Below are 22522 nucleotides of genomic sequence, written 5' to 3'. Positions count from 1 at the left end.
TTTCTTTTCTCATTGCTTACTTAAGATCAAGTGACAGTGAGATATTCTGCTGTAAGGCAAATTTATGTGTACAGCACAATTTAACAAAAGGTTATACAAAGCGCTTTACATCACATGAAAATCTGCAAGACACAATTGTAAAAAATGGAAATAAAACACTAATAAAATGATATAAGGGGTCGAGATTCTTCTTAGGGGTCAAACAAATCAGGCATGTATTATGATCAAAGGCTATTAAAGGGATCCTCTATTTTTAAGACAAGTAATTCTTAAAAGATAAATGTTAGTATGAGTTATAATAATTTGATATTAAAACCCCTCTTAATGTTTTTGTTTTAATAAAGTTTGTAAAATTATTTTAAGTGATAGGTCGCCATTCTTGTTATGTCGCAGTGCGTGACATCACCGAAATTCCAGCGTGTCACTCGTTAGCTTTCCCAACATGTCGTCAGTTCTACCCTTCCTATTTGAACCACATCTGAAAAGTGAAGAGCAGGAAAGCACTATCGGTCGTTCACAAGACAAGCTTCAGGGAAAAATGCGTGCAGCAAATACCTGATAAGACAAAAGTTGGGCAAAACTGGTGATGCACTCGCTGCAAGTGACTCTCAATGGCAACAGAGCGAGAGAGTGCTGTCGGGAACTCCGGTTGGGAGCGAGAGCGTATGCTGTTGGGAACTCCGGTTTTATTAGCAGATGTTCAAGGTAAGCATATTGCGTTTTCAAACTTATCCCAATATAATTTAGTAGATTGTTAGCATCCAGAGCTGTCGTTTGCTTTACATACAGTACAGACCAAAGAGCACACCTTGTGTAATCCATGTCTTGTACATTGTAACGTGTGGTAGGTAGGATGGAGGAAGTCGGCGTGAAGTCACGATGACGTCACCTCGCTTAGCAACGTGTCGCCATTTGGTGAAGGGGGAACGCACAACTAAACATTCCATAGACAAACGTCTGAAATTAATATATTACAGGTGTGTTTTGCGTCTTTTTTTCTAAAAACGTCTTAAACGTGGCTTACTATTATCACGAGTCACTGCCGACAGACACGAGGAGGCGATGCAATTTAAAATTAGCGTTTATCGGCTTACAAAGCTGCCGATACAAAGTCGCAGCTGATAGCTAGATAAACAAAGGAATGGCCTGCAGTGGAGTTCGGAAACATCTACAACTACCTCATAAAGTCACCCAAAAAGTTTACCTTTATCATTTACGAGGAATATGTACTGTGTGGAACTGAGAAAACTGGTAGTATATACGAAGTGATTTTTTCTGCCGTAACCGGTAATTCGCCTCAAAGCATTATTTAGCAGTGAGCACGTCATGGCAAAATAATCAATTCCCACCAGGCTAATAATATACCGATTGACTAATCAGAGCAATCCATGGCAAAAGAAAAATAACGCTTTGCGAGTTGCCGGTTACGGTAATAATAAACACTGCCTAGTCTATTGAATCCTAGCAGCTAATTGGGGTGAAAATTGAAGTTTACTCACCAGTAATAAAATGTCGGCTGCAAACGTAAATGTGCCTGAATTTAGGTTCCCACAGGCGAAAATAGTCCACGGAATCGTCTTCTTTTACTGTTCCTCGATTAATTGCTCTCAGCCATTTGTTTCTCCTTTTCTTCTCACGTGGAAGAATGAAGAACTTCAGATGTGGCTCCGAACTCTTCCTTGTGTGACAACCCGCAACACAGCAACTTTTAGTCATTCCGACGGAAAAAAGACCGCAAACAAAATGAAAGTTAAACGCGTTTGTATTACAATGCACGACAGAGCAACTGCTTGTGACCCATCTTTTGCCCCATTGTCAATTTGGCGACGCTTTGTTGTGGCTGGTGACGTCATTAAATGCCCGGATGTCCGACTTCCTCTATAGACCCTACTCACGTGATGTCACAGCCACGCCCCCGTGCCATGTTGTCCGGATACTAGTCATGTTAATGCATTAGCGCTTCCTAAATTCCTCCTATTATGGCGTGTTTTTCTGCTCGTTAACATTAAACAATCAAAATGGTGAAGTCGTGTGTGGCGGTCGGTTGCAAAAACAGAGAAGATAGACGGAGAGACTTGAATTTTTACCGTATTCCGAGAGACCCGAAGAGGAGACCGCGATTGACTGCTGCAATTCGACGAGAAAACTGGGCTCCAAACGACTACCACAGATTATGTAGTAGTCATTTTATATCTGGTAAGATGCATTTAATATATATTTAGAGGGTTTTGGGCTGACAACCACAATTAAGATCATTGCTAGGCTAATCGCCGACAACATACACGTATGTATGTAGTGAGTGCTATCGCTAAACCATATAAACATTAAAAGCCCTAGCTCCATTGACAAATGACATGAAATATATTAGACTTGACAGTGGATGTTAGCAAGAAGAAAAGATTTTGAATTGAAAATTTCGTAACTCACCTTCCGAGCACAAGATTCCTGCCGAATTTTCGTGTACGAGGACGTGTTTCACCCAACCAGCAACGTAGCATTTATAAGCCTCCAAGCTCTTAAAGTTTTTCAAACTTTCGTGAGAATAGGCTGATTTTGTGTGGACAAGATAGATGTAAATATCAGGATATCAGATGTCAGGCGAAGCCAGCGGGTCGAAAAACATCGATTTAGGCATCAAATACGGATCTGGCGAATGGATAAACTGAAGCTTTTCCACGTAACGCCTTTTATTCAACGGATCCAATGAGTTTACAGCGTCAGATAACACCGGGGCTTCCATGAATTGCTCTATAACTTGCTCGACTAATTGAAAACAATGAGAATAGGTCTGAAAAAGAGGTACAATATGGCGGCCGGAAACAGCGACACGCCCATTTTGTGACGTAGGTGAGTAGGGTCTATACGTGTATAAAAGTACCAAAACGGGGAGAAGCTTCCACTTATGCACATTTATTCACAAAAAATATTTCCACCTTGACCACTCTTCACTTGGGATCTCAGCAGTACGCAAACACGCGTTCCCTGGGACCGACGAATCAAAAAAATGGACAGATCCGAAAACAATATTGCAGACGCGGTGGGGCCGTCGGATCCAGAAAATAGACGGATCCCATACTTGACTGAGAATCCAGGAAAAATGTTCGGCCGCCAGTTGTAGCGCATGGTGGGTAGGATACGTGCATACTAGGAGTGGGAACCTCAGGGCACCTCACGATACGATACGATTCGCGATACAAGGCTCACGATAACGATTATATCACGATACTGCGATTATCGATATATTGGTCAGAAATTGGATACATGACATTCTACGATACAACTGTTGAAACGAAAGAAAAAAAAAAAGATATTTAAAAATAGAAAAAATACTGTTTAAGTTATTTATCAAACAGCGACACCTTTTCTGTGCAACATTGCTGTAAAATATAAATCTACTGCAAATTGTGCCCCTGCACATATAGAGGAAACCAACCACGCCCACTGATATCGCTTGGAGAGATCATGATGAATGGCACCCTTAATTTCTTTAAAGTTTTAAATCTTTAAAAAAATAAATAAATAAAAAGTGCCGTAGGTGTCAGCAGTTGAGCTTGGAGTGGGGCAATGATAAAATTGGTGGGTCTTTTCTTCGTATATGACCTTTGTTGCTTGGTTTGAGCACTTCCGCTATCTGCTTCAGCATTTAAGATGTCAGACTTGCTCAGTCAGTCTTCCTCACCTTAAAAACAACAAAATAAAACAAAAAATATTAGCTACTTCATAGCGTTTGAGTTGAAATCCTGATTTTTTTTGTGTTGGAAGTATTGAATTAAAAAAAATATGAATTGAATGTATAGAAATTAAAAATTCAATAATTACCTATTTTTAATATGTAGGCTACATCAATAATTACCTATTTTTAATATGTAGGCTACATTAATTATCATGCACATCACTTTATATATCTTGGAACCTATTCAAACCATTTTTATAGCTCATTGTATCAAAATGACAGCAATAACAGTTTGTGTAGTAAACTAGATGGAAATTGGTTCTCAAATAAATCGGTAAATTCATGTGGGCTTGTTCGATATTCATTTTCATCCAGTTTATCCAGTTTAGGGTCCTGGTTTATTTTATATCATTCAACACCAAATGTCATCAAAATAATACATGTAAATTAAAAAGTCAATTACATTGCAAAACTTTCTTACCTCAAGTGATGAAAGCGAAGCTCACAAACTCCAGTGTCCACTACGTCACCAGCTCCCAGTGGAGCTTATTTTTCTTAGACAATTCTTGCATACAGCAAAGTCCTTGTTCACCTTACTTCCTTTCTTGTTGGTGTAAAATCTAAAGTGTGTCCCCCATGTGTGATTTGTAGCAATATTTTTCTCATTTTTTCCTCCAGCGTTCTCACGGAGCTTTTTTATTTTTTCAACCCACTTGGAGCTTCCTCTCTTCTTCTCTAGACAACTTGTGCGCACTTTACCCTCACCGCCACTCACGAGCGCCCCTACTGGACCGCCAAGGAATTGCTCAACAAACATTGAGCAGTTTACAGCATCCATACTCCATTGTATGGCCAATATGTTAAATAAAAGTATCGATTCTTGGCGGGAGCATATCGATAACCCATCGGGTTGCAAAATATCGCGATATATCGCTGTATCGAGATATTGTCACACTCTTAGTGCATACAGGGACCAAAAAGGGGGAGAAGCTTCCACTTATGCACATTTATTCACAAAAAATAATAATTCTACCTTGACCACTCACTTCACTCCCCTTGTTTCCATTTGACTGGAAATTGCATCCAAAAGCAGCACATCGTGGCATTTTACTTCGGGAGTTTAGGCAGCAATAAGCAATTGTTGAACACGCTACACATTTGGAAAGATCCCAATTACGTCATCACTGCGAGCCCGCAAACCATGGCGCTAACTAACGGTCAAAATATGTACTAAATATTATAAAATATTGCCATTGATTTAACATTTTACGTGTTTCTAACAACATATTTTAGTACAAGAGAACAATTGTGGTTTATTAGAGCCTACATGTATAAAGTTAGAGGATAACTTTAACATTATACGTGTTTCTAACAACATATTTTAGTACAAGAGAACAATTGTGGTTTATTAGAGCCTACATGTATAACTTTAAGTCTATGTGTAGAACAGTACTTCTCAAATGGTGGGGCAGGCCCCCCAGCAAACCAGCGAGCACTGTCAGCATCACATATGGTGGCATAACAAGTTGCTCAATGCAAAATAACCCAACACCACAGCAAAGGAGCTGATACTGCCTGCAGCAAAAATAAAAACTGTCTCTCTGTCCAATGACACTGTCGTTTTTGTTCTATTAATTTTTGTTTTTTCAGTCTAATGGTTTGGCATATTATCCACTTGAGTTAATGTTGCTAATCAATTTGACTTAATGATTATTTATTTATTTTTATTTTTTCGGTATCAAACGGTCAAAAAATGTATCTTGAGTCTATTTTTACAGGATGGATGTGTTCTTTTTTTTTTTCTTCTTTAGTATTAAAAAGGACACAATGTTATCCAGAGGGCGGCAGAGAGTTGGGGGGGCATAACAGAAAATAATTGAGAAGCACTGGTGTAGACCATCAGTGAGCTTGTTAAGTTTTTCCTATGACTCACAGGAAGCGAATGTAATGATTTTATGACAGCTGTAATATGGTCCAGTTTCCTTGTATTTGTAAGAACTCTGGCATTAGCTTCTTGACTGATTTTTCGTTGATCTGTAAATTCAACATTTGTTTCAATAATCCAATATGTTAAAAGGGGTAGCACGTTTTTTCCATGTCTTGTTTGGAAAGGAGCCCCTTAGTTCTGGCTATACAGTGGTATGAAAAAGTATCTGAACCTTTTGGAATTTCTTACATTTCTGCATAAAATCACCATCAAATGTGATCTGATCTTTGTCAAAATCACACAGATGAAAAAACTGTGTGCTTTAACTAAAACCGTCCAGACATTTATAGGTTTTCATATTTTAATGAGGATACTATGCAAAAAATGACAGAAGAGGGAAAATAAGTAAGTGAACCATCACATTTAATATTTTTTGCCCCTCCCTTTGGTTGCAATAACTTCAACCAGACGCTTCCTGTAGATCATTCTGGCACATCGATCAGCACTAATCTTGGCCCAATCTTCTCTACAAAACTACTGTAGTTCAGTCAGATTCCTGGGGTGTCTGGCATGAATCGCTGTCTTTAGGTCATGCAACAGCATCTCAATGGGGTTCAAGTCTGGACTTTGACTTGGCCACTCCAGAATGTGTTTTTTGTTCTTCTGAAACCATTCTGAAGTGGATTTATTTCTGTGTTTTGGATCATTGTCTTGTTGAAAATTCTATCCTCTTTTCAGTCTCAACTGTCTGACAAATGGCCTCAGGTGTTCCTGCAGAACATCCTGATAAACATTTGAATTCATTCTTCCATTAAGGATTGCAAGTTGTCCAGGCCCCAAGGGAGCCAAACAGCCCCAAATCATGCCGCTTCCTCCACCATGCATCACATTGGGGATGAGGTGTTGATGTGAGTGAGCTGTTCCATCTTTCCTCCATACATGATGTTGTGTGTTACTCCCAAACAATTCAACTTTGGTTCCATCATTCCACAAAATATTTTGCCAAAACTTCTGTGGAGTGTCCAAGTGCCTTTTTGTAAACATTAAATGAGCAACAATGTTTTTTTTTTTTTTTAAAGACAGCAGTGGCTTTCTCTGTGGAGTCCTCCCATGAACACCATTCTTGGCCATAGTTTTACATTTAGTTGATGTGTGCACAGAGATATTGGACTGTCCCAGCGATTTCTTTAGCAGATTTTGTCTTTAGCAGACACTCTAGGGTTCTTTTTTTACCTCTCAGAGTATTCTGCGCTGAACTCTTGGCATCATCTTTGGTGGACGGCCACTCCTTGGGAGGGAAGCAACAGTAGCAAACTTTCTCCATTAGTAGACAACTTCTCCGACTGTCGATTGATGAACATTCAGACTTTTAGAGATGGTTTTGTATCCTTTCCCAGATTTATACAAATCAATAATCCTTGATCGCAGGTCTTCTGACAGCTTTTTTGACTGAGCACATCAGACAATGCTTCTCATCAAGACAGTTCTTACCAGGTGTGTGTTTTATAGTGGGCAGGGCAGCTTTAAACCACTCACCGTAGATTGGGCACACACCTCACTTAAATTGTTTGGTAAAAATTGGTTTCAATTGCTCTTTAAGTCTCCTTAGGCAGACAGGTTCACTTACTTATTTTTCCCCCTTCCTTCATTGTTTGCATGCTATCCTCATTAAAAAATGAAAACCTATAAATGTTTGGGTGGTTTTGGTTAAAGCAGACACTCTTTTTACATCTCTGTGATTTTGACAAAGATCAGATCACATTGGATGGTGATTTTATGCAGAAATATGAGAAAATCCAAAATGGTCAGATACTTTTTCATTTCACTGTATGTTTTAGGTGGTAATAGTCAGATTTCGTGATATTGTAAGTGTATGAGGCCAGAATTGCAAAGATGATTTCTCCTGGAAAAACAGTGCATTTCACCTGTACCTTGACCTGTTTTATCTCAAACCCCTCTGCTATTTCATCAGTGGCATTTTGAGTAACAGGATTTTCAAAACACTTCAAGCCATAATGGCTATAAAGGTTATACAGCAGTGCTCCCCAACCAATGGGCCGGGAACCAGTACCAGTCTACGGCAAATATGATACCGGGCTGCATAGAAATAATAAAGAATTTAATAATAATAATGATACAACCGTATTCTGGCCTATGGCTCTTGACACACCAATCTGTCTGCCTACTCTATTGGCGAGTCCGAGGAAAGATACTGTATGTTGATGTCGCCTTATAGTGGTGGCTGTCATTACTGGGGTGTTTACACACCTCAGTAGCAGCCCAGCATCAGTCAATGTAAACAGTAACGTTAGCTGCCTGCTGCTGGCTGTGTGCTGCGGGCGGCACACAAGGATGGGTCATTTAGTCTTATGATAGTCGTATGATGCCGCTGTCAAAATACAGTGCTACCGGTTAATATCTTTTGGTGTAAATATCCCATAATACAGTGAGGACAGCTGCAGCTTATAGTCCAGTGCGGCTTATCTATGAACAAATGCCATTTTCGTGTCAAATTTGGTGGATGGCGGACGGGATACGCCCAGTCGTTTTGCCCTGATTAATCAGTAAATATCGCGGAAAACACAGACAAGACTGAAAAAGCAGTTTCTGCTCTTGCACTCCTCTTTAACAGAAACTGTTGTATTTTAAGCTAAAACAACTGTTGTGTTTGATAGAACAATATGTCTATATGCTGCCATAGAAGATTCATGGCGCATTAAGCCCCCGAACTATTTATAATTTGTCCGTTTTACCCTGGAAACCCCCGTTTACATACGCCACGCAACCGCTTTTGTTTCAACCTAGCAATAAAACGAAGGTAATTCATTATATTTATTATTCAAAATGTGTGTCATTTTTAGCTTAGAATCATTAATTGATATCTGTTTAAAAAAACGACTTTAAAAAATTATTCACTCCCATATTTTAAACTTAAAAAAAAAAAATGACGTCACAATGAAAAAAATGGTGCCTGTAAAAAAAGTCATGGATATCTACCTCATCACTATCGCTTAATTGTATTTTTTTGTTGTTGTTGTTACTTTCGCATTTTCCCCGATATGTTAGATGATAACTAATCAATCCAAACAAAGAAAATTGGAAAAAAAAAGTTTAAAAGGGTAAATATATGAAAAAGAAATTTTCAACCACTCCTGGATGTCTGCGATTTCTGCATCGCGACCCTTGTTATATTACCACGTTTCACCCATAAAATCCCCCAAAAATCCAGCTGTGGCCATTAACACCTGTATCTTGACACTCGGTGATACATGCTACATGGCGTTTTTGGATCGAAAAGAGTTAAGTACGCGATAATATCTTGTTAAAGTCATGGCGTCTGCTCTCGCGTGCGCTCACCTCCAGTTATGGTTTTTCTGTTTAAAAACATTTTTTTTTTTAAATGCCCTCCTGTTCAAAATGTTTCTTCCCCAACAAAAGTGAAATTTTAAGCTTTCCAATGATGTATCACACGTGCATATCGGACAATTTTGAAAGTTGGCCAAATCGGGGGTCTCAGAGCGGAACTTCAAGTTACCTGAGTGTTTTCCGCCATATAATAATAAAACTGTATCGGATGTTATCAAAGAAATTAATTAGCGCTAGCATCTATTTTTTTTCTTTTTTTTTTTTTAAGATCTATATTCGCTTGTCTTCAATAATGATATATGACGTAAGCGCATCAGATTTGTTCGTGCAAATAAGCCCACATACGAGCGAAGATGACTAAAAATAGGCGTCTTTGTACATCTTTTTATGGGGAAAAGGCCACTTGACGAGTCAGAAGAGGAGCCTATGCTAAGTCCACTCTGCATAATATAGTGGGGCAGAGAAGTATGTAGTCAACCACTAATTGTGCAAGTTCTCCCACTTGAAAATATTAGAGAAGCCTGTAATTGTCAACATGTGTAAACCTCAACCAAGAGAGACAGAATGTGGAAAAAAAAACAGAAAATCACATTGTTTGATTTTTGAATAATTTATTAGCAAATCATGGTGGAAAATAAGCATTTGGTCAATACCAAAAGTTCATCTCAATACTTTTGTATGGACTCTTTGTTGGCAATAACGGAGGCCAAACGTTTTCTGTAACTCTTCACAAGCACTTCACACACTGTTGCTGGTATTTTGGCCCATTCCTCCATGCAGATCTCCTCTAGAGCAGTGATGTTTTGCGGCTGTCATTGGGGAACACGGACTTTCAACTCCCTCCACAGATTTTCGATGGGGTTGAGATCTGGAGACTGGCTAGGCCACTCCGGGACCTTGAAATGCTTCTTATGAAGCCACTCCTTTGTTGCCCTGGCTGTGTGTTTGGGATCATTTTCACGCTGAAAGACCCAGCCACGTCTCATCTTCAATGCCCTTACTGATGGAAGGAGATTTTCACTCAATTTCCTCGATACATGGCCCCATTCATTCTTTCCTTTACGCAATCAGTCGTCCTGATCCCTTTGCAGAAAACCAGCCCCAAAGCATGATGTTTCCACCCCCATGCTTCACAGTGGGTATGGTGTTCTTCGGATGCAATTCAGTATTCTTTCTCCTCCAAACACGAGAACCTGTGTTTCTACCAAAAATTTCTATTTTGGTTTAATCTGACCATAACACATTCTCCCAGTTCTCTTCCGGATCATCCAAATGCTCTCTAGCAAACTGCAGACGGGCCTAGATGTGTACTTTTTTCAGCAGGGGGACACGTCTGGCAGTGCAGGATTTGAGTCCCTGGTGGCGCATTGTGTTACTGATACTAGCCCTTGTTACTGTGGTCCCAGCTCTCTGTAGGTCATTCACCAGGTCCCCCCGTGTGGTTCTGGGATTATTTCTCACCGTTCTTGTTATCATTTTGATGCCACGGGGTGAGATCTTGCATGGAGCCCAAGATCTTGGGAGATTATCAGTGGTCTTGTATGCCTTCCATTTTCTAATAATTGCTCCCACAGTTGATTTCTTTACACCAAGTGTTTTACCTATTGCAGATTCAGTCTTCTCAGCCTGGTGCAGGTCTACAACTTTGTCTCTGGTGTCCTTCGACAGCTCTTTGGTCTTAGCCATAGTGGAGTTTGGAGTGTGACTGACTGAGGTTGTGGACAGGTGTCTTTTATACAGATAATGAGTTAAAACGGGTGCCATTAATACAGGTAACAAGTGGAGCCTCGTTAGAAGAAGTTAGACCTCTTTGACAGCCAGAAATCTTGCTTGTTTGTAGGTAACAAATAGTTATTTTCCACTCTAATTAGGAAATAAATTCCTCAAAAATCAAAAAATGTGATTTTATGTTTTTTTTTCCCGACATTCTGTTTCTCATGGTTGAGGTTTACCCATGTTGACAATTACAGGCCTCTATAACCCTTTCAAGTAGGAGAACTTGCACAATTTGTGGTTGACTAAATACTTATTTGCCCCACTGTATGTGGCCAAAAGTTAGCAAACGAAGCAATGAAGCTTTCAAGGCTGCTTCGGCACAGAGAGAATAACTACCTTGAAATAATGGATAAGCCTTTGGAATTTTTTAAACAAAAAAGCGCGAAGGACAGAAACAATTAGTGAGGGCCAACACATCAACCAAAGCATATGCACTGAGACAATCATACCTCATGGCGGACCGTAATGCTAAAGCCAAGAAACCTTCACGATTGGAAAATAACTTATCATACCTTATATTATACTTGAAGTTTTAGGAGATGCCGCTGTTAAAAAAAGTTGATTCAGGGTCTGGTAAGTTACATTTTCCCTGGACTTAACGTTTGTTTTTAGCCTTGTCGTGTTATTTAATATTTACTGTAGTTTTCTGCCACACATTGCTGTTGTGGGAACATCACACCGGTCTGTGGTACTAAAAAGGTTGGGGACCACTGTTATACAGAATAAAAATAGCTTTGCATAATGGTCATTAATACAAATCATATAATTTAACAGGACGATTGTAATTATCGAGAAGACTTTCAAATGCGTGCTTTCCATAGGACTCAAAGGACTCCACATGCACTACTAGCGTTAATGCCCAGATTAAATAAATATAGGGCATGGGGATTAATTCAAGTTGGGGCCCCCTCTATGCTCACAACTTCTGAAAACCTCGTTTAATTCCATTTACATGAACATGCAAGTTTGGCGGAGCTATAGTCTTCAAAGCGAGGAGGCGCAAAATGATTTTTGCTCCCTTTTATCTTTTTTTAAGTTGGCTCTGCTTTGTACTATTGAGCTCTTAGAGCAGGGTTGTCAAATTCAACTTTGTCACGGGTCACATTGCATTGTAGTTAGTTTCTTTCAGAGGGCAGTTATGGCCGCCAAGCCATATCAATGCAGGGTGTTTATTAAAATCGTTTGAGATGTAAATGACAGAAACTACGCTGTCAAGGTTCATGAAGTTAACTATGTCAGTGTCATTGACGATGATGGACGTCGATGTTGAAATTCTTCTGCTATGAGTATAAATTAGTTTATCGCCAGTAGGTGTGTAATCCAGTTGAACTGGGCTGACAGAGACTTGTCAACCTTATGAAACATCCCTAATTATTTAAATACTTAAACAAAACTTTCACTCATCTAAAATTGAAGTGTGCATGTGTGTTTGTGTGTATTAGGGGTTAGAACTTCTGAGGTACCTCACGAAACGATACAATGTGCGATACAAGGCTCACGATAACGATCTCACGAGATGGCGATACTATAGCTATCGATACATGGGTCAGGAAATCATTGTACAATATACTGTACAATATATTGACTTTTGGTCACATTTTGGGGCATTTCAGTTATTTGCTGTTGATTTGTGGGCATTTACAGATCACCTCTTGTCCATTTTGGGTTAATGAACAGAAAGGGAATATTCCAAAATGAAAAGGAACTGACTCAAAATTAACAGTAAGTGACCTGTAAATGCCCCAAAATGAACATGAAATGACCTATAAATACCCCCAAAACTGGAAAGACTGGCTATGAAGGCTCTGTTTCAGTGCCATTTATGGCGCTAGATGTCTAATCAAACTTTGACCCTCCCAGTCAAAATGGACTGGACGTCTAGCGCCGTCAATGGCAGCCAATGAGCTAACACAGACATTATTCAAGTGGCAGATTTTGGTAGCAACCTATCTCTGGTATCGATTCTTGGCAGGAGCATATTGATAACCTTTTGTGATATAAAGTATCACCATTTTGATATACTGTATTGTCACACCCCTAGTGTGTATGTAATACACCATAAAGCGACTTTGTTTTACAGTTCCTAATTTTTTAAGTTAAATTTATTATTAAATCATAATTATTATTCAATTATTATTATTAAATATTAAATGGGATTGCAACACACAGTGTGAAATAAAGTTTAATTGGATTTTGTATGTAACCAAGAAATTTGATATTCTCTATTTACTAAAAAAAAAAATCATTGGGAAAACAAAAAATATACCGCTGCAGTTGTTGAGTCTGGAAACATAGTTGATGTGTGGAGTGTTGTGTTTTTCATGCTGTTCCTAAACACACCACCTGACTGACTGGAGAGGAGGTAGTATCGGTGGATGATTTTTCAGGAACCGGAAAGGGTATTTATTAAGGGTGTAACGCAGTACTTCTCAAATAGTGGGGCGGGCCCCCCCCCCCCCGGGGGGCGCAGAGCGATGCTGGAGGTGGCGCATGTGACCTTAGGGAACATACTTTTTTGTCTTACTTGAATAAAGTGTAATTGCACATCCACTGAGTGGGTGGAAGTGGTGCTCTTATTTTCAGCATTTTTTAACCAAACAAGAGCACACAGCAAAGAGCACTGGAGATATGAAAAGCTAAAATATGAAGAAGTGTACTGTATGTAGCATTTGGCTTTGACTTTTAGTACAGTGGGAGACGGGGAAAGACCATTCTCTTTACTTTGTCTAAAAATGTTCGAAGCGGACAGCAGGAATTTTTTCCCCCCAGCGAAAACGTGCCGAATACTGCCAACAATCGTCCTGCTTTGTCAGTTTTACATGAGTAAACCAGCGAGCACTGTCAGCGTCACATAACGTGGCATACCAAATTGCTCAGTGCAAAATAACCCAACACCACAGCAAATGAGCTGATACTGCCTGCAGTAAAAATAAAAACTGTCTCTGTCCTGACACAGTCGTTTTTGCTCTATTAATTTTTGTTTTTTCAGTCTAATAGTTTGGCATATGGCCTCTCAAGTTAATGTTGCTAAACAATTTGAATTTATGATTATTTATTGATTTTATTTTATTTTTTTCAGTGTCAAACGGTCAAAAAATGTATCTTGAGTCTATTTTTACAGTATGGATGTGTTCTTTTTACACTTTTTTTCTTCTTTAATATTAAAAAGGACACAATGTTATGCAGAGGTGTACCTATAATGATAAGAATCTTATAGACAAAGGATACTACAGTATATTTACAGGGGCGGCAGAGAGTTGGGGGGGGGCGCAGAATGTTTACGTCTTTCTAGGGGGGCGTAACAGAAAGTAATTGAGAATCACTGGTGTAACGGTACATGTATTTGTATTGAACCGTTTCGGTACGTGGTGCTCGGTTCGGAACGGAGGCGTAACCAACGAGTTTCTGACGTAATGTAACCCTTACTTTTCGAGGCTGTGAGTCGATCGGGTTACGATCTTGTCTGTTTTTTGCACCATATATATACAATAAGTTCGGACTATAAGCCGCTACTTTTTTTCCTTCATTTTGAAACCTGCGGTTTATTTGCCTGGCACGGCCAGACTGTTCTCCCTGTATTTTTCAAACACTGAGAGAAAAGTCTGGGACCCAGCCCATTAACGGCCTCTCGAGCAGGTACAAAATCAATCGACAAATCAGATTCGTTTATTTGCGTCACGTGTTCTTAACGAGGAACGTCACTCTTGCGCGTCGAAAGTCGTCTTCACAACAACACAGATGGTGAACAGGAGAGCCGAGAATATGTTCCAATCCACGGTAAAATCAGTTTTAAATGACCAAAAACACATCGACACGAGTCATTGACAACAGTCTGTCTCGCGCTAGCCATGTTGAATAAACTCCGCTCTCCTCGTATGTTTACTTCCGCGCGCAAGTCCCTCGTCCTGCCCTCGTCGTTTTACTAATGTCACGTCTGCCCGTCGCTGATTGGTCCAGTCCGCTGTCTGTTTGCTGTGGCTTGCTCCGCCCTGGAAATTGTATCCGCTGAATGGTGGCCAGACTCAATAGCTGGAACAGCATTGAGTCTGGAGTACCAGGCAAGCGGTTTATAGTCCAGTGCGGCTTATTTGTTGATATATTTGGGTTAACACTTTATTTGACAGTGGCGTTATAACACTGTCATAAGACAGTCATAATTTTGAAATGACACTATCATGGGCATTACTGAATGCTTATGACAGATGTCATTAAGTGTCATCCGGCAAATTATGTCACTAACTTCATTTATGTCCAGCTCGGATCTTTTAAATCCATTCAAAAGTGTGTTAATTTGCCAGATAACACTAAATGACATCTGTTATGAGTATTTCTTTATGCAGATGGCAGTGTCAAATCATCATTATGATTGACTAATGACAGTCTTATGTCGGCACTGTCAAATAAAGTGTTACCAAATATCATAAATACCAACTAATGAAACAACTGGAACAGTAACTGAAGAAATAATGAGCACATAACCTGGATTTTGATTGTTATTTACACCTGTAGTGCTGCAATGCATGCTTGGAGGCATGTTGGACAACAAGAGTGTTTACAGCAGTGGGCAGCAGAGTTTGAATGTCTTCCCCAAGGGAGCAGTGTTGGCCAAATGAAGCTTCTTGAAGCAATAAAGCTTTGCAGCCAATTGGTTCAAAACTTCATGGTGGTTCATTTGGTTTCATGACAGTTGTATAATGCCGCCGATAGATAGTGTTACCGGTTAATATCTTTTGGTGTAAATATCCCATAATACTGTGAGGAAAGCTGTGGCTTGTAGTCAGGTGCGCCTTATAGTGTGAAAAGTACAGTATATATACAGTGGTATGAAAAAGAATCTGAACCTTTTGAAATTTTATCACATTTCTGCATAAAATCACCATCAATTGTGATCTGATCTTTGTCAAAACCACACAGATGATTTAACATCTGGCATGAATCATTGTCTTTGGGTCATGCCACACCATCTCAATGGGGTTCAAGTCTAGACTTTAACTTCCAGAACATGTATTTTGCTCTTCTGAAACCATTCTGAAGTTGATTTACTTCTGTGTTTTGGATCATTGTCTTGTTGCAGCATCCATCCTCTTTTTAACTTCAACTGTCTGAGAGACAGCCTCAGGTTTTCCTGCAAAACATCCTGATAAACGTTTGAATTCATTCTTCCATTAATCATTGCAAGTTATCCAAGCCCTGACATAGCAAAACAGCCCCAAATCATGTATTCCCTCCACCTTAATTCACGGTGGGGATGAGGTGTTGATGTTGGTGAGCTGTTCTATTTTTCTTTCACACATAATATTGTGTGTTACTCCCAAACAAATAAACTTTGGTTTCATTTAGTGCTGCAACGATTAATCGATTAACTCGAGTATTCGATTCGAAAAAAAATATTCAAATTAAATTTTTTTGTTTCGAGTAGTCGTTTAATTAAAGTGGCGTTGTAATGGTTTATTTTGAAAGTTTTTGCATTTAGTTTTATTGATTAGGGTGGATACACTGCCCTCTGGTCTGCCTCTTTTGACATGGCTGAATCTAACTGCTCGCTGTTAAGACAAACGTAAGTTTTTGTTCAAGCTAATGTCATGCATAATTTAGTTTATTGATATATTTAGCCGTTTTTATGTGGGAATATGTGTCTGAACCATTTGTCAAGAGCGTTGTAAAAAAAACTTTAGCATTTTATAGCATTTAAGCTAGCGGAATTTTTCTATGTAGGATAGCCTATTGTTCTTTTGTTGTACATAGATCCTTATTTTTAGGAAAAAAAAAAAACGTTTGAGACTTAGCTCAGGTATTTTAATTTTTCATGTTCCTTATCTGATTACTCGATTACTCGAACTAACTAGTCCATCGATTAATCGACTACTAAAATATTCGATAGCTGCAGCCGTAGTTTCATTAGTCAACAAATATTTTGCCAAAACTTCTGTGGAGTGCCCAAGTGTCTTTTTGCGAACATTAAACGAGCAACAATGGTTTTTTTTTTGGAGAGCAGTGGCTTCCTCCGTTGAGTCCTCCCATGAACACCATTCTTGGTCATTGTTTTGAATATAGTTGATTTGTGCAAGGGATCTTAAACCCTAACCCTAAACCCTTTAGCACACCGGTGTCAAAACGATTCCAGAAAGGGCCAAGTGGGTGCAGGTTTGCTTTCCAACCAATGAGGAATCTTTTCACCAATCAGATCTTTTACATGTGTAATCAGTTAAACTTTGTCAGGTGCTGCTTGTTTCAGTAGGAAGTTCACTGGTTAAACTCTCTGCACGGTGTCGGTTGGAACAAAATCCAACACCCACTTGGCCCTGTCTGGAATTGGTTTGACACCTGTGCTTCAGCAGATACTCTAGGGTTCTTTTTTACCTCTCTGAGTATTCTGTGCTGAACTCTTGGCATGATCTTTGCTGGACGGCCATTCCTTGGGAGAAAAACAACAGTGCCAAATTTTCCCTATTTGTAGACAACTTGTCTAACTGTCGATCAATGAACATCCAGACTTAGTTTTAGTGAAAGCAGACACTGTATTTTCATCTGTGTGATTTTAACAAAGATCAGATCACATTTGATGGTGATTTTTTGCGGAAATGTGAGAAATTCCAAAAGGTTCAGGTACTTTTTCATACAATCATATAATTTAACATTTTGTATTTTAGCGATAAACTTCATGTTCATGATTTGCTTTCGCGGTCCACACAAAATCATGTGGCAGGCCGGATCTGGCCCACGGGCCTTGAGTTTGACACTTGGGTCTTAAGTTATGCCAGAAGGATTTCTTATATACGGCAAAACAGTTATTTCCGCGACTGTGGTGAGTGATCGTAACTCAAAAAGCGGCTCCAGACAGCAGTTGATTAGATAATGTCAATCTGAGGTGGAAAACCGATCACTTGACTTGAGTTACTCAAGTATGGCTCTTATGAGTCGAGCGGCGCAAGAGCGAGAGGTTGCACCCGGTGAGAACATATGTATGCGAACGCTTCACTCCGCATAAGCCATCCATATAGGTGAGCGCAAATCAGTATTCCGGAGATGCGTCGGCAGTCCGCAGGATAAACAGCAACGGGGCCTTAACAGCCCCAATACACACAGCGTTCCTCAAACGCTGCATGGAAATAAATGGCTGTGACATTATCAGCAAAGCCACCTTGTCTCGCATACCGCCAGAGCAGGAGATCAACTGCTCCATCTACTCCATCACAGTCACTAAATGAGGGGTTTGTCGTTGATTCATGCCTCTTCTGGGGTTGAGGTCTTAGGATTTTATACATTTTAAGCATAACAGTCATTTACTAATGGATTCAAGGCTGGTTAAGATGAAAAAAAACAACATTTATATTTCTAAGAACTGAAAATAGATGAACGCTTGGGTTGGAAAACGGCATCTGGCTCATCATTTCTGTTATATGAAGTGTTTCAGTGTCGTCTAATACATTTCAACTGGGAGTGAATGATCGCTAAGTTCAAGGGACAGACATTTAGGAAAAATGAGCTTCATGAAAGACTGTTGCTCAAAGTGTTTAAGTATGCAAATCACACTTTTTCTAGACCTTTCATTATGGAGAAAATAAGGTTTAACCCAGACATGTCCAAAGTCCGGCCCGGGAGCCAAATGCGGCCCTCGGTCAAATTTCATCCGGCCCCCAGCCTTTGTCATAATAATTAGGGTTGTTCCGTTCATGTTTTTTTGCTCCCGATCCGATCGTTTTAGTTTGAGTATCTGCCGATCCCGATATTTCCCGATCCGATTGCTTTTTTTTTTTCCTCCCGATTCAATTCCAATCATTCCCGATAATTTTTCCCGATCATATACATTTTGGCAATGCATTAAGAAAAAAATGAATAAAACTCTGACAAATATATACATTCAACATACAGTACGTAAGTACTGTATTTGTTTATTATGACAATAAATCCTCAACATGGCATTTACATTATTAACATTCTTTCTGTGAGAGGGATCCACGGATAGAAAGACTTGTAATTCTTAAAGGACAAATGTGTCTTTGTATAATGTGACTAAATATTGCCATCTAGTGTATTTGTTGAGCTTTCAGTAAATGATACTGAAGGCCATGCCCAAATGCATGATGGGAAGTGGAACCATGACTGTGCGTAGTGCTACCAATTGATATATCTTCTCTGCGTTAGGAAATAACATAAGGCTTTAAGAAAAAGATGAATTGCCACCTTGCTTCCCCACATTGCTTCCCATGATATTTCTAATCGCAGGCAGAGGGATTGTAAGGCTTTAGTCAATTAAAAAAAGGCTCCAAAGGCTTCCAAAATTCACTCTACTCATTTTACGCTGCCTATTAGCTCTCAATATAGGTAAAACGGCACCATTACAGATTGAGCGCGACAATGCGTGAGTGGGTCGTGCAGCGCATGCATTAATTGCGTTAAATATTTTAACGTGATACTTTTTTTTTTTTTTTTTAATTACCGCCGTTATTGGGATAAATTTGATAACCCTATCTTAAGCCTAAACTAAAGACTCTGGATAAGTGTAACATATTATGTCTGTAACGTAAAATACAATTAGAAAACGATTTAATTAAAAAAAATATATATACAGTAGTGTGCAAAAGTTTTAGGCAGGTGTCCCGCCTAAAACTTGTGCACAGTACTGTATGTATATTTTTTAATTATTAAATAGGATCATGGAAGCTTCCACTTGGGGAAAATATATACATACAGTATATCCTGTATATACATAATATAATAAAAATATATAGTACTGTGCAAAAGTTTTAGGCAGGTGTCCTGCCTAAAACTTTTGCACAGTACTGTATATTAAAAAAAGGAATGGCCGATATTTTTTTTTGCCGATTCCGATACTTTGAAAATGACGTGATCGGACCCGATCGATCGGGATCGGGACATCTCTAATGAAAACACTTGTTAATTTCGTTAACAGCTTTAGGTTTGGTGATATACAGTGGGGCAAAAAAGTATTTAGTCAACCATTAATTGTGCAAGTTCTCCCATTTGACAATATTAGAGAGGCCTGTAATTGTTAACATGGGTAAACCTCAACCATGAGAGACAGAATGTGGAAAAAAACAGAAAATGACATTGTTTGATTTTTAAAGAATTTATTTGCAAACCATGGTGGGAAATAAGTATTTGGTCAATACCAAAACTTCATTTAAATACTTTGTTATGTACCCTTTGTTGGCAATAACGGAGGCCAAATGTTTTCTGTAACTCTTCACAAGCTTTTCACACAATTTTGCTGGTATTTTGGCCCATTCCTCCATGCAGATCTCCTCTAGAACAGTGATGTTTTGGGGCTGTCGTTGGGCAATGCACTCTAGATGGTGTCGTCACTGGGCAGCACTGCCGTACTTCCACAGTGTCACTCGTTAGCTACATAAACATGTCGTCGGTTCTGCCCTTTCAATACCAGAGCGGAAATGTGATGAGCAGGACAGCACAAAACGAGAACTTGCGTGTCCCATGTGACAGACAAGCGCGTAGACCACAGGACTGTACTTCCGCGTAGTGTTTGGGTCATGATTTATTTTTAAAGCAATTGCAACTCACATGCATCGTCCGTCCGTGCGGTAAAACCTAAAAAAAGCCAACGCAACTGAAAAGAGTGTGGCTGGCTTGACAACGGAATTAGAAAAAAGCAGCCAACAATAACATAAGAATTGCGTAAAAGGCTTTATTGAACATACAAAAAAACCACGTGTTCGCGAAAAGAGAAACACAAAAAGGGTCGTGACAGTAGGTCGGGATCAATAAAAAAAAAGAAACAGGGAAAACCGTGGTGAGAGACAGACAAACGAAAAAACAAGGCAATGATGCAATTAGCAACAAATGGATATACGAACTCTCAAATTCCAATAAGTCAATATCTCGGCAAGCCGCCGAGGATCGGTTTAAATCCCACATATCTGTAACAACACAATCTGACCAGCAGCCGAATGTGACAAAATTATGCCAGTCGTCATACTAGCTTCGCTTGCTAGCTAGCACAGCTAATCTCCCAGTCCAGCCCAATCGCATTGCGTGCGTAAAACATGGCGCCCTCCGTAGGTCAAAACATGTACTAAATATTATAGATTTTTAAATCAATGGCAATAATATATGTGTTTCAAATAAAATATCTTAGTGTTGGAGCAGTTTTTTTGTTGAGTGACGTAATGTGGCAGTGCCGCCAATATGGGCGATGACGTCACCACTATGCGCGTGACTTACTCAGAACAGATGTGGAACGCTGGCGGATATAGTTTTCAACCGCCAACACAAAGACCCAAACAACCGCAACACGCATCGCAACACATATGACCGCACGCAATGCAAATATCGCACGCATGCGTATGTTATAGATGACCTCAGAGTTGCGCGTATATCGTTTTGTTTGTTTGAAAGTTTGAAGACGCCAACTTCGCATTTTTGTTTTGTTATTTGACCACATGACATGACTTTGGACTAAATGACCACGATTAGCTTGACCATACTCATTGACAATTTGACACCTTGGATTACCACCGGCCACAGCATTTTGTCTGATCCTGCCGGCTGACATCGACACATGGTGAGTGCGCATTGAAACATTCCTAAACCAGCGTATGATTGAAAATTGTCAGAACACTTAGTAAAAAAGAACAATTTTGGCTTATTAGAGCCTACAACTCTTTAAATCCGAGGTTCCCATTAACAAAAGTCGAGCGCATTATAGTGCATATTTAGTCAATTACACCTACACACAACAGTATAAATTTGATCACTTATTTTTTTTTTTTTTGACATTTTGGGGGAAGCTGAGCTTCCCTTGCAGTCTTAGAGCAATTGCCACTGCTCGAAAGCCTCGCGAGGCTAACGATCGATGGCTCGAGATCTTTTCTCTGCCTATTGACAAAGTTCACAGTTGACTTTGTCTGCGAACAAAGAAACGCTGAGCTAAGATTGGTGTGACGATTTCAACGCGGATTCTTTCCTTTTGTGCTCCCTCGATTTTCTTGTTTTGTCGCTCTCCGCCGTGCCACAGGTGCCGTTGCCCTCCTCAGTACGACGGGCCAGACTGCCAGCAGACGAGACGCAGTTTCCTTGGCAACGGCTACGCCTGGTTTCCTCCCATAAAGCCTTGCTTTGATAGCCATCTTTCCCTTGAGTTTATGACGGAAGAAGATGACGGACTGCTGCTGTACAACGGGCCGTTGGCCACGCTTCTGCCTGGAGATGTCGAAGACTTCATGGCCATAGGTAACGCCAATTTTTATTGGTAATTATGCTTGTGCCTCTGGTGTATTACTGTTTGAACTCACTGGCTGCCTTTGATGATGATAGACATCCAATACATTTGGGCTGGGAGGGGCGAAGATAAGTATTTCCCAAGTTTTTTTGAGCTAAGGTACACTTTTTGCACCGGCAGTACCTCTTTTGTTGAATGGGTGTTCCACAGGGGTGAAAGTGGCTAGAATTTCTTGCCAGAACTCCCCGACGTGAAGAACGCCACGGAGCCAGAAATTTTATTTATTTATTACATTTTTCTTTCTTTTTTTTTTTCGTTCTTTTTTATGGGGGGGGGGTCAAACCTCTTAAACTACTCAGTTATTTCTATAACACATACAAAAACTGATTTTCGTTCAAAATTGTATTTTTTTTCAATGATTTGCAAAATAAACGTTAAAACAACAATAACGCCATCCTCCATCTCCTAATTGTTATTTTCCCTCATTTCCTCACATACTAAATGCCATATCTCAATTTTAACTACTTAAGAACATAGGATGTATATTAAAATTGAAGTTAATGTAAACATTTACTTTTTC

General features: G+C 39.6%; 1 protein-coding gene across 2 annotated transcripts in view; it reads left to right on the top strand.

The window, feature by feature from the left end:
* LOC130916155 (neural-cadherin-like) overlaps positions 1-22522 on the top strand; it is a 442935-nt gene that overhangs the window by 295448 nt on the left and 124965 nt on the right. For both annotated transcript variants that reach the window (XM_057836649.1, XM_057836648.1), the window contains one exon: positions 21739-21953. In XM_057836649.1, coding sequence (XP_057692632.1) covers positions 21739-21953 — 215 coding nt within the window. The remainder of the gene's footprint in view (positions 1-21738; positions 21954-22522) is intronic.

Source organism: Corythoichthys intestinalis, chromosome 5 (genome assembly GCF_030265065.1).
Source record: "Corythoichthys intestinalis isolate RoL2023-P3 chromosome 5, ASM3026506v1, whole genome shotgun sequence".
NCBI classification, from domain to species: Eukaryota; Metazoa; Chordata; class Actinopteri; order Syngnathiformes; family Syngnathidae; genus Corythoichthys; species Corythoichthys intestinalis.
The sequence above is the reverse complement of the archived record's forward strand: the minus strand, read 5'-3'. Positions and strand labels throughout refer to the sequence as shown.